This window comes from Seriola lalandi, unplaced genomic scaffold (assembly GCF_002814215.2).
Source record: "Seriola lalandi dorsalis isolate HSWRI2012SDOR001 ecotype SW California unplaced genomic scaffold, Sedor1 jcf7180002053912, whole genome shotgun sequence".
Classification (NCBI taxonomy): Eukaryota; Metazoa; Chordata; class Actinopteri; order Carangiformes; family Carangidae; genus Seriola; species Seriola lalandi.
The window spans coordinates 387,360-399,842 of record NW_019524465.1 but is presented as its reverse complement, the minus strand read 5'-3'; the positions used below and the strand labels follow the sequence as shown (position 1 = coordinate 399,842).

Sequence of the window (12,483 nt, the reverse complement as noted above, 5' to 3'; positions counted from 1 at the left end):
CATCATCACCACTGACGTCGCCTTCGTCATCGAGCGGCGACGCACACCCCAACACTCAATTAGAAAGGCACATAGCTCATTACTTTCAAAACCCAGGCACACTTGGCAACGAAGCCAACACTTCTTTAAAAGAAAACAGGTACACATGTAATAACAATTATAATAATAATGTAAATAATATTAACCACAATAATAAGCAGCATGATGTAACTGAAAAAGAAAATATATATATAAACCAATATATTTGTACATTTCAGTACTAAAAGTTCAAAAAGGATATTAAGTGTTTAGAAAACTATATATAATGTAATTTTTTTGTATTGCACATAGTCATACTATCACATGTTTGGCTGCTGTAAGAACATGTTGCTTTGTGTTTGTTTTTGTGACTGCCTCCAGAGGACAGAGGAGGCTGGTTAAGTTAAACTGTGGGACTGATCTTAAAAAAAAAATTAAATGAGTGTGTGCATGCGTGTGTGCATGCGTGTGTGTGTGTGTGTGTGTGTGTGTGTGTGTGCTAGAGCTTTGATTTTCAGTCAGAAAACAGCTCAGCCCCCACCGACCTGACGGGCTCAGGCCTGTTTCTGTTATTATATTCATCAGTTCTTTCCCTAAAACAAAGCATGAGAAACTATGTGTTGTGCCCCCCCGCCCCCAAAAGAAACAACAAAAAAACAATAAGTATCATTTTAACAACAATATTTTTCATCTGATCCAACTTTTCTTGTAATTTATGAGCAGAAATTCACTGCATGTGAGGCTTATAGTGAAAGTTCCTGGTTTTAATAAGTGGTTCAGTCTTGGATCGAACTAAAACAAAATCAGCTCAAACCAAACTCACACACACATGATCTGCGCGCCTGTGCAGGTTAAGGATTTTGTTGGAGGTGGCTTTTGAAATGGTCAGTCAGGATACAGGATCAGTAACAGGAAGCATTTCATAAAGACAAGGATATTTGTAACCTCCGAGGGAAGAAGTATCGGGCTCCGTCTAAATGACAAAACATTACACCGAACTCGAGTTGGCACAAAACGAGGCAGCTGTGGATGGAAAAGATACATTTCTAATTTTTAATTTGATCTGTTGCAGAAATTAGAAATATAGAAATTTTGAAAACTGGATGCTGCCAAAAGGGACACGTTTTGTCTCACACCGAAAACAACTATTTTCTCTGTGAGAATTTGTTCGTCCGTCTGCTCTGAGACACTGAAATCTACCTGTGAGAGACCCACACCTATTTCACCCTTTGTAACCAAGCACAAGCTGTACTGAATAAGTGTGTGTGTGTGTGTGTGTGTGTGTGTGTGTGCATGTGCATGCATGTGTCTTTGTAGCTTATTTTGCAGCAGCTGTGAAAGAGGCGTGTTGCTAGCCCCCCACCCCGCCCCTTACCCCACCCCTACCCCCCGTGCGATCAATGAGTAAACTGGTTCCACTCTTCACATTGCTGTGTCCAATATTTGAGTGTAAAGCAGCTCAGGTAGAACAGGAAGTCGCTCCTGTGTCACACAATCACCGTCGAGGTGTTTCAGTCGTCCGTAAGACCAAGGGTGGAAGGAATGGGACAAGAAACCGCTGGAGGAACCAGAAGCAGTCCTCGAATTAGAACCATTAGATCCAGACATCCTTACATTCCCAAGGATATTAACTATCTCCTCTCAACCTGAACAGTTTCTGAGTCTCGCTCTGCTGAACGCAGACGCTTCACCCTTGGTGCAGTCAGTCACATTTAGAATGTTGTTTCTTGGTCCCGGATCAGGGGAGTTTCGTGTTTGAAGTCGCCGTGGACGCACTACAGATTCCACAAGGTGGCGATGTTCGTCAATCCTGCTCCTGCAGCTTTAACAATCACACATGCCAGATATGCATTAACACACACAGACACATACAGAGAAGAAGAGCCGTGGTAGGTGGGAGGGGTCGAGACGCACGCTGCTCAGGAAGGAGTATCAGTCTGCAGCTCTAGACGTACACCGGCTCACCCTGCTCTCCCTCCTCTTCATCATCCTCTTCCTCCTCCTCCTCCTCTTCTTGTTCCTCCTCCTCCTCCGGGCCCATGCCGCCGGCTCCGGTGATGCTTAGCGGCGCCTCGCTGGCCTCGAGCGGTTTAGGGTAGCGGAAGGGGCAGCCGTTGTCGTCGAAGAACCTGCGGAAGGTGAACTCGTAGAAGGCGTGCTCCGGGTGCTTCCCATGCGGGGAACAGAGCGTGTCCAAAGCACGGGTGCTGTCCCCGCTGTCACTCCACGCCCCGGGACCGCCCTCCTCCTCCACGGGGTCAAAGTTGGACGTGTCCATTGGGTGGGCGATCTTGGGCCGGTAGGGCGCCGGTTGCTGCCGTAGATTGCTGGAGAAGTCCGTCTGGGTGAAGAAGGGGTGGGCTTTGATCTCGCCGGCACCGTTGGCGCCCAGCCGCTCCTCTGCGGAACAGCAGAGGCGACCGATGATATCGACAGACTCGGGGCTCAGTTTGACCTGGGCGGGCACCTGCAGTGTGCTCTCCCAGTTAATGACCTGTGGAGGGGGGGGACGACATCATACGTGAGGTTACCATAGCAACATAGACACTGAGATTCAAAGTTCCCTCTTGAACCTGGAAACACAAGTTGACTCATGCACCACAAGGTCCAATCAGCTGCCGTTCTGGAACTTTCAAACGTATCAGATGATCTTCCTCGACAGATGGAGTTACCCAGTTGTCATGCAAGTGTAGATATGGTATGTAGCTACAACTGTATCTGATGAGGAAGGTCATGTGATACGCCCGAAAGTTTCAGAGCAGCTATTGAATAGACCTTGCAGTAAGACCGTTTTTTCAACTGGGCAAACTCCATCTGGTGAGGAAGACTTCGAGATGCGATCGAAAGCTCCAGAACAGCTATGGAGCGAAAATGTTTTTGTCGACTGCAATTTTGACTCTTAGTCCAAAAACGGCTTGTGATTCCAAACCTATCTGTACGTCTGGATACTTAATGATATGACTGAACTGACCCTTTAACAAAGGTCATGTGGACTCAGTAGTGGCTCATTTATTGGACATACTTTTGGTAACCTGTCATCTAGTTTTATCCACCTTTGTTGGTCATACAAGTTTGAATTTAAGTCCAGCAGGAGGGCAGATATAATGTGGCCAATATTCAATTCCTTCACATGATTTGAGGGGGGGGGGGGGGGGGGGGGATATTTTTCTTCTTCACTGACCTTAATCTGAGTCTCGGTGGGTGTGGGAGCCAGGAAGGGCGGCTGTCCCACCAGCATCTCAAACAGGATTACTCCCACGCTCCACCAGTCACACAGCTGGGTGTAACCTGCACACAAGGCAAGAATATCAGATTAATCTATAAGTGCTCTCACTTGAGAGACAATCATGGAGCACAATCCACCACTGTGTTCAGCCAACACACAAAACCTCAAAAACATCATAGTTATTGTTTCATTTTAAATTCAGCAAGCCGAACACAGAGCCAACACATCGAATAACATGTCAGTGTCCAAGTATTTAACAACTCTACTGCATATGCAGAAATTCTAAGGTAATAATATGATTTTTGATTTCACATTCCTTATGATGGTAAACGTTTAATTTTCATAATCCAAGAATTAAAACTTGCTCTTACGTTGTGCAGGATAAATGTAAATAAACTAAATGTCTAAAATGAAAACGTATAATTGGCTCAGAGACACTTTTGCCACAAAGGATCTGAAATTAAAGGAATTTTAACCTTGTTTTTCTTTACTTTGAAAGTATCAACAGGCAAATGCAAAGACAATACAAATTTGTATTTGGTTAATGAATCAGTTAATGTTGAATTCTTCAGCCTCAGATTCATTTTAGCTGTCGTTTTCCAGCCGCCACATGTGCTCTCTTTCCATCAATGAGCTAAGCAAAACAATGACTCCATGTGAAACTGACTCCTCACAAAGTAGCAATGTTTTAACCCTTTTTATCTACGTGATTAAATAACCAGATAAATAAAAATATTATCCATGGTATTGTCCCCCACCTTTGCGCAGCAGAACCTCAGGTGCAATGTAGTTCGGTGTTCCCACCAAGGAGTGAGCCAGGCAGCGCTGGTGCTGCCGGTTGGCGCGCTGCTCCAGTGTCATCAGCCGATCGCCACAGCGACAGTTGGACACGTCGTCCCAGAAGTCACTGGGCTCCATGCTGTCCTGTCTGACGTGACTTCCTGTAGGCAGAAGAAGAGGAACTATGTTGTTGAAATCCACACAGAAAACACACGACACGTTGCCTGGATTAGCTGGATGGGACCACTCTGAACAATTAGCAGCTTTTCTGACGTGCAAAAGAAAAACTGTGTCTGACAAGGCAACGGCACGCTCAGTGAATTTTGCCTTATTTTACCATAATTATGCAGATGGTACACAGATTTATATAACAATATAAGCACTTTGTATTGCTTTGTTATTGAAAAGGGGCAATACAAATAAGCTCAGTCAACAAAATCGAAGCCTAAGATTTAGGATCAGAGAAAAGAAATGGGACTTATATGAACTGTGATTCTCCATTAGAAAGTAGCGAGAGTAGGATCTAGTTAATCTGTGAATATCCCTTTTATTAGTATATTGCATTATACAGTCAATTATAACATGTGGTCAGTTAGATCCTGTCTGTACGTGCATGTGTTTGTTAAGATATTTCAGCCATGTAGCATGAGAGGAGCATTAAACCATCGTCTTAAACCGCCTCACCTTTCTGGTAGTATTTGGAGTTGTGCGTCCAGCGGAAGCCCGTGCACAGACCAAAGTCTGTCAGCTTGATGTGTCCGTCCAGGTCGATGAGGATGTTGTCCGGCTTGATGTCGCGGTGGATGAAGCCCATCTTGTGGACGCTCTCGATGGCCAGCGTCAACTCCGCCACGTAGAAGCGCGCCAGGGGCTCGGGGAAGACGCCCATTCGGATGAGCAGGCTCATCATGTCTCCTCCGGGGATGTAGTCCATGACGAAGTAGAGGCTGTCGCGGTCCTGAAAGGAGTAGTAGAGGCGCACCACCCACTCGTTGTCCGCCTCCGCCAGGATGTCACGCTCCGCTTTCACGTGGGCCACCTGCACCAACGAACGTGCTCGTTTGAACTCGTTTGCATAACTCAGGACATCTTCAACAAGGTGACACTGTGTTACTACATTCATTCAAAACGTATTAACTCACCTGGTTGCGGTTGAGGACATCTTTCTTGCGAAGTGTTTTCATGGCATACAGTGCGCAGGTGTCCACTTTACGCGTGAGACACACTTCGCCGAAGGCACCTATGCCCAGAGTCTTGATTTTGACAAACATAGACTTGTCCATTTTAGCGCGGCGTAGCCTGTTGTAGTTGGACTCTTTCTGGTTCAGCATCTTCCTCATCTGTTCCTGCTCCGCTTCCGACAGACCGGCCTGAGGGAGAGGAGGAGACAGAGGGCGAGCATGAGAGTTAATTTCTCATCTGTGATTAGCAATGACCCAAGAATGCGGCGAGAGCTGCAACCCGGCGCCCTGACCTCTGTTGTCAAATTTAACTAATTCTGTTATTTAAGTGTCTGAGTCTGGCTGTGGTATTTTTTTTCTCCTCTGAGAATGTCTTTCATTCGTTTTTAAAGTGGGTCAAAAGAGGCAGAGGCCAAAGTCATGACTCAAGACGAGCTCATGCAAACACAAGTGTGAACGCACCGACTCCTCGTACCAACACAAGGGTTTTGTTGTCTGATACAAAGTCCTGAGGGAGAATAACCTCTCGGACATCACTGCTCCGTACAACTCATTATCATTCTCAACTGCTATACAGACACAAGACCTTTAACTAGTGGGTTCAGGTTTTAGACCATTAACTACAAACAGCTCATACATTACTTCTGACCAAGAATGTAGATGATTTTCAACATAAAAGACAGCAACTGATTTAACTCTCTTTCAAAATAAACTACCAGAGACTGGATGACTCTGATGTCCGCTGAAAAGCAACATTTAATAATGTAAACTTGGCTGTTTCTATGAAATTGAAACATAAAGCAGTTGATGAGCAGGGAGTTCGGTAACATGTCACCTCACCTTGGACATCTCTTGTTCCAGCTGAAGCCTGCGGTTGAGTTTCTGCTGGTAGGTCTTCATCACATTCTCTATGTGCTGCTCCATGTAGAACTTGAAGGCGAAAGGTGAGTAGGTCTTGATGCGCGACTCCCTCTTTTCCTCGTCGCGTCCGTTCTTCCTCACGGGAACGGGTGACGTCTGGATCTGCTTCTTGTCTTTCACCGTTTTCTCTCCCTTCCCCATCTTCGTCTTCTCCTTCACCTGCTGGCTCTCCTCTCCCTTTCCACTCCCTCCGCTGCCGTTGTGTGTGCTTCTGGCAGTAGGGTTGCTGAGGTCCTGAGCTCCACACATGGCTCCGGGTCCTTCCAGGGCCCCTGGTTCGCCAGCTGCCCCGGACATGAGCAGATTTTTGGGGTAAGGTGGTGGCGGGCAGCGTGGCTCCTGAGCAGGCTCAAGGGGGTAAGTCTCCTCTGGCATGTAGGCCAGAGGCTCTGCTGCATCCTGGGCCTGAGCAGTCATCCAGCCGGGGTGACACGGTCCCACAGCTGTCTTGGGCTCTGGCCTCATCACACGGATACTCTTGACCGGCTGTTGAATGGGCGGGGATGTGACAGCTGTGATGGTGTTGGGTGGGCCCAATGAGGGGTCCTGTTTTCCAGCTGTAGGAGGTGCAGCCATCGCAGGCCGGACACCGTTGGGCCCCGCGGAGCGACTGTTGAAGGAGTTGGTTCTGCTGGGGACACGCACCTCCCCCCTGAATGGGCCCTGGGGCTGGGGCTGCCTGGCTGGAGGGGCCCCTTCAGGGCCTGGAGGCCCCGCCCAGTGGTGCTCATACAGGTCCAGGTTGAGGCTGGCCCTGGATGGTGTCATCAAGCCCTGTGGCAGATCTGAGAAATCAGGGCCCATGGCTGCCACCCCACCAGGGGAACGGGACATCATGTGGACCTGGTGGGACGTGGGGCTGGCCTGTCGAGGGTGGGAGTGAGGGGGCAGGTACAGGTTGGCAGGATACCCTCCCCCGCCTCCTCCTGGCCCGTTCTGACCCATGGCCCCTTTCCCCTGCATGTTGACGTAGTTGTCTGGCGGCGCCATGGGGGGCGGTGCCATCTTGTTCTGGAAGGAGGGGGTCCTCTTGACACCATAGCCTGCAGGCTCCATCATGTGCGGCCTGGCATGACCGTAGTCATAGTGGGGACCTGGGACAGGGCCCCCTGGTGGCTGTGGCTGGAGTTGAAGAGGCTGGCCGGGGACGTTGTAGCTCATAATGGGCCCGTGCTGCTCCATGCTCCCGGGGTAGCCTTTCTGCTGGGCCCCTGGAGGGTACATGGTGTTGGCTGGGTTGCTCTGGGTGGCCATCACTGGTGGATAGGTGCCCATACTGGGAGGTCGACCCATTGGGTTTCCCATGGCAGGGCCTTGTGCTGCACCAGATGGGGGCATCATGTAGTTCATAACAGGGGGAGCACTCATGTAGGGTCTGGGCATCTCACCCTCAGGGCCGTATCCCGCCCCCTCATACATCGGAGCCCCCATCTGATGGTATGGAGGCATGGCACCTGCCTCACCTGAAGCCTCCAACGCAGGCCGGTGGTCCATTCCATTTGGCATGCCAGCTTTTCCTATTAGGAACAGAAATACATCTCAATATATTAACCATAAACAGCAATTTAATCCTAGCTGTCTGCTGTTGGTTAAAAAAGTAGATCAATAAGTGCAAACATTAAATGTATGTAGTTCAGAGAAATGTAGAGCATTTAAAATCCACTGGTCAAAAACTAACTTATTGAGGTTGTATTTGTACCTGGTGAAGTCTGCTTGATGACACGGACGATGAGTTCATTGCGGGGGTCAAGGTAACCCATTTTGCTGATGTACTCTAAGGCCGCTTCGATGTTCCTGCTTCCTGTCTGCTTCAGCGCCCGCACTGCCATCTCCTGTGAAGCACACACACAAACAAAAATGTTGAGAAACTTTTTGACACTTTTTTTTTTTTTTATAATCTCTACTTTTCCAGCTTTTTGACACATTTAATGTCGTCAAAACCCAAGAAGCCGTACATGTTGACAAGTGACACAAGTTGGTCGGTGCCAAAAATGTGAAAATATATTAAAGTCTTATATAAAAACACACAAGAAAAACCTTTCTGCAATCATTTCTGCAACTAATCACACAAAAATACACACAAAAAAACGGGCAGAGGTTAATCTGCTTTTGTGTCCATAAACCCAGAATAAAAAAAAACACAAACTTTAAAAAACACAGCGGCTCAGTAGGTGCTCAAGCACCTGCATCCTCTCCACTTAGGGTCACATACCAGTGACTTCCTGTGCCTGTCACAACAACACACAAAAAAAACACCACACCACCGAATCGAGGTCAAATGACTATTAGACATGGGAAAGTTATGTGAAAGGCAATGAGAAAGTGTAATAATGTTTTGTTTTTTAATCACCGTTTATTTTGTCGTGACATGTCTGATTTCAATATTAAAAACACACCTGAAATAATGTCAACTTGAGGAACTGAAGTGGTTGCGGTTGGGAAATATGATGAGTGAACAGTTCCTGAGTCTGCATCCAAAGAAAACTCTGAGCCAAGGCTCTTACTATAAAGCCACATGATCATTTGTAATGGGTGCAATTATTTCATGTGAGTGATTCATTTGTTGTAGTGCAGCAGCAGGGTGTGGTCCTGTGTCTACCTCTGACAAGCTTCACTAGAAATGACTGGGTAAGATCTCCCTATAGTATACTGGAGTTACTGTTTTAGTTCATTTAACTCTAACAGCATAAACTCACTATCGTTACCCACCATTTCCCAAAGAATACTGTAATATTCTACATTTCTGGATGGATTCTTTCTTCCTCCCCCCTGCTCATTTCAATGATTTAAGAGTCAACAGAGACTCAGAACTTGCTATGCTACGATTGTCAGAAACCCAAAACGTAGAATAGAAAATGTAGAAGAATTAACGCGTGGATATTGTGAAAAGGATCCAGGGAATTTGAAAGCATGCTGCGTTAAAAAGATCCCCGTTTGGCAGCCAACTGAAGTATTCACAGGAAATGTTAAGTGTTTGACAGTGAGCTAAGCACTTACCGCTATCGTATCAAAAATGCCTCTACAAATCACTTTAACTTTGACCTGATTTTGTTTGCGTAAGATACTAAAACCACTAAAATACCACAGGAAAAGCTTGAGATTGTGTTTCATTTTCAACTGTATTAAAGTGGACTGTGTGGCCAAGCAGCTTCCATATTTTCTCTTGAGGATCTATGCATCAGGTTGACCGCATTCTCCATCTTCTTCATGTAAAACTGTATTTTATTTTCTCTGTGGCTTGTCTCCAAACCATTGAGGTGGGGTGGGGTGGGGTGGGGGGCATCTGGAGCTGATCCCATGCCTGGAGACTTGCTCTCCAACAGGTGGGTCACTGTAAAAGCCCAGTGGTATGTAGGTCACCTATGTGAAAAATGCCGCAGCAAAAACGCAGTGCATTCCCCTCCAGTTTATCGCCTTTTATTAAACACCGTCAGTCATTCCTGTTGGTTCTTGTGTTAATTTAAAGCAGGAGATTTTAAAGAATGAGAAAATAAATTCAACACCCGCCCACACAGAGACGCTTGAACACGTTCTCAGGCTGGAGCAAGACACAGTAACCAACTGTGGCTCTGATTTATAGTTTGAAATGTTGGGCTCTATATCAAGTTAATAAAAAAAAGGGGGGGCGGGAGCCAAACTGACAGCTTCATAGACTTAAGTTATAACAAAGTGTGTGTCAGCTGCACCACTGCTACAGAATATTACAAGACTCAGGCCGCAGTGAAACAGCAGATAGTTACCTACTGTTATACAGTTCCTCTCCCACAGTATGTTGCATTAGGACGAGTGTCTCTATATGGCAGTTTACTTTGGATAGCACATATGATTTCTGTACTATATTAAGTTTGTCCATTATTAGTCCGCAAATGTTTCATATGTTTATCTACATCTCTTCCCATAAGGACGGATTTAATGGTTTTTACGTAATAGAGATTTAATGGGAGAACCCCAGTTCATTATAGCTTTTACTGAAATTCCTCTCTTTGGTGTTAAAGTGAAAACAGGGTCCTATAATGCGACCCTGCATGCAAATTAAAATTCCTTCAAGTGATGAGACAAAGCCGTCAGGCTATATTCATTTCCTGTTTTCTTTATACCAGTAAACATGTAAACAAACAGGACACCAAAGGGGAACATAAACACAACAGAAGATCTATCCTTCCCTCTCCGACGGAGAGACCCACACCTAGATGAGGAAACCCCCTCGAATGGCATATGACCTCACTGCAAAGACATTTCAACTCAGACCTCTGGCCGGGCCGCGCCGACAGAGCCGACGTTCAGCCCCGACGCTCAGCCGCCCCTGCTGGCCGCACGCAGTAGCAGCAGCCACAAATCACAGTCGTCTGGCTTTCACAGGTGACATTAAGTCTATGTCATGATTCAGACAGTCATTGGAGGGGGGGAGGGACTGAACCACGAACCCTGACAGAGTTAAATCCTTGCTTTATATCTGTATTCAAAAGTTTAAGCACCCCAGGGCATTTCTTTATTTTTGAAGTGAGGGGAATTTAACAACTCCTGCAGCAAACATACATTAAAAATGAGCCTTTCTTTGTGCATTCATTCATTATCAATGCACTGTTACCTTTTATTTCATGAACCCAAAAAATAGAAAATGTTAAAATAGTAACTGGGGTATGTGCAGGCAGTGTGACACAGTAAACATTGCGCACACACAAAGGGAACTAAATATCAGCATATTCAGGATGCAAATGTCCTGCAGTCAGCCAAGAAAGAGAAACTGAGAAGAGGCTTCAATAACAGGACAATGATCCAAAGCAGACCTCAAAATCCACCATGAACTACTTCAAGAAACACAAGCGGGAGCTTTTGGAACGGCCCCCCTCACAGTCCCCTGACCTGAACATGACTGAAAATCTGTGAGTAGATCTTAAACAGCTTAAAAATACCTCAGAACCTGAAGTGATCTGCAGGAAGAACAGAACGAAGAACAGAAAGCTGTGTATCTGCCACAGGAGGGGGGTTACTTTAATGACTTAGCAGGGTGCCCGACCAAGCTGAGGGTGCTTTTCAATGTAAAACTGGCAAACATGCATATTTATTAACTGCACTGTTTATTTTATTTCACTTTATCTTAGCTCGGTCTGATGTGCAAAATATGATTCAGAAAAATAAAAATCATATTGCGATTATTTTTGGCAGATATTGTGATTGCAATATGAGCAATAGTATGGTAGTTGTGAGTAACTGAATCCTCAATATTGTAAGCATATAGTTGTAGTTTTACACCATAAATATAAAAAATCTGGAGCTCTACCACAACTATAACATATGTATCATCGTTTATGGACTATTGAAAAGGTCTACGCATTACTCTTCTCAAAAAGACCATTTAACACCTGCAGCACATTGAGACTGCGGCTGCCAGATTTCTAACAAGAACCAGGAGAACTGGGCACATCATCCCTACTCTTAAATCTTTACAATGGCTTTGTGATCATTTTAGAAGATTTTAAAGTGCTGCTGCTAGTTTATAAATCAGTCAGCGGCCCGGCCGAGCAGTCGGATAAAAGTTCCCGGAGTCAGAACCAAAATGTTAAAACTGTAATTTAGCTACTAGGCTGCACACAGATGGAAGAAACCTCTTCAATGAGCAGAAACTTCAATCTACTTAAAAACTTTTCTTTTGCCTTTAATTAATTTTCTCCGATTCACTTTTTTCCTCTAGTACGTTTAGTGCCAGTGTGTTATTTACTTTTATTTTATTTTTCATCTTCATTATGATTTACATGTTTTTCTAAAGTAATTCTTTCCACTTTAAATGGTGTCTGTGTTTGAAAGGCGGTATTCACATTAACCTGCACGTCCTTCTATGTGATATTAAGACATTCGTAGTAACTGTTTTGAAACCGGTTATAAAATACCTCAATGACAACCTTAGGTTTTCGATGGTAATAAAAGAAGAATAATGTCCTCCAACAATAGAAACAACAAAATATATATCTGTCCCTAGAGTGTAAGGAAACACAAGAAAAGCCCAGGAGAGAAGTTTTATCCCGAAGCAGCCATTTTGTGCCCCTTCTCTCTGCGGTTTCTCAGACAGACTGGCCGTCTGTGTTCGTCAGGAGGAAACTAAATCAAACATAAATGGTTTAAAAGTAGAAGCGCGGGCAGAGTCAGCTCTCAAAGCCAGGAAATGCCAAGGCCACACACTTTCTATGCCTTCGGTAGTGTGTGTGTGTGTGTGTGTGTTGTCCATCACAGTGCATCTACATAGGTGTGAATACGCTTGAGCACACGCCTGCTTACGTCCCCTCCCACTGCATCTGCCTTTTCATACACATAAATAACTGTATGTCCCTGAGTCCAAGACCGACCCCCCCCCCCCCACAC

General features: G+C 45.6%; 1 protein-coding gene across 1 annotated transcript in view; it reads right to left on the bottom strand.

Moving 5' to 3' along the window:
- Nucleotides 1-1,398: 1,398 nt before the first annotated feature.
- Nucleotides 1,399-12,483, bottom strand: part of lats2 (large tumor suppressor kinase 2) — a 28,542-nt gene continuing 17,457 nt past the window's right edge. The window contains exons 3-9 of the mRNA XM_023402258.2: nt 7,826-7,958; nt 6,046-7,643; nt 5,167-5,394; nt 4,709-5,063; nt 4,003-4,185; nt 3,200-3,306; nt 1,399-2,512 (exon numbers count right to left, since the gene is read on the bottom strand). Coding sequence (XP_023258026.1) covers nt 1,964-2,512; nt 3,200-3,306; nt 4,003-4,185; nt 4,709-5,063; nt 5,167-5,394; nt 6,046-7,643; nt 7,826-7,958 — 3,153 coding nt within the window. The 3' untranslated portion in view covers nt 1,399-1,963. The remainder of the gene's footprint in view (nt 2,513-3,199; nt 3,307-4,002; nt 4,186-4,708; nt 5,064-5,166; nt 5,395-6,045; nt 7,644-7,825; nt 7,959-12,483) is intronic.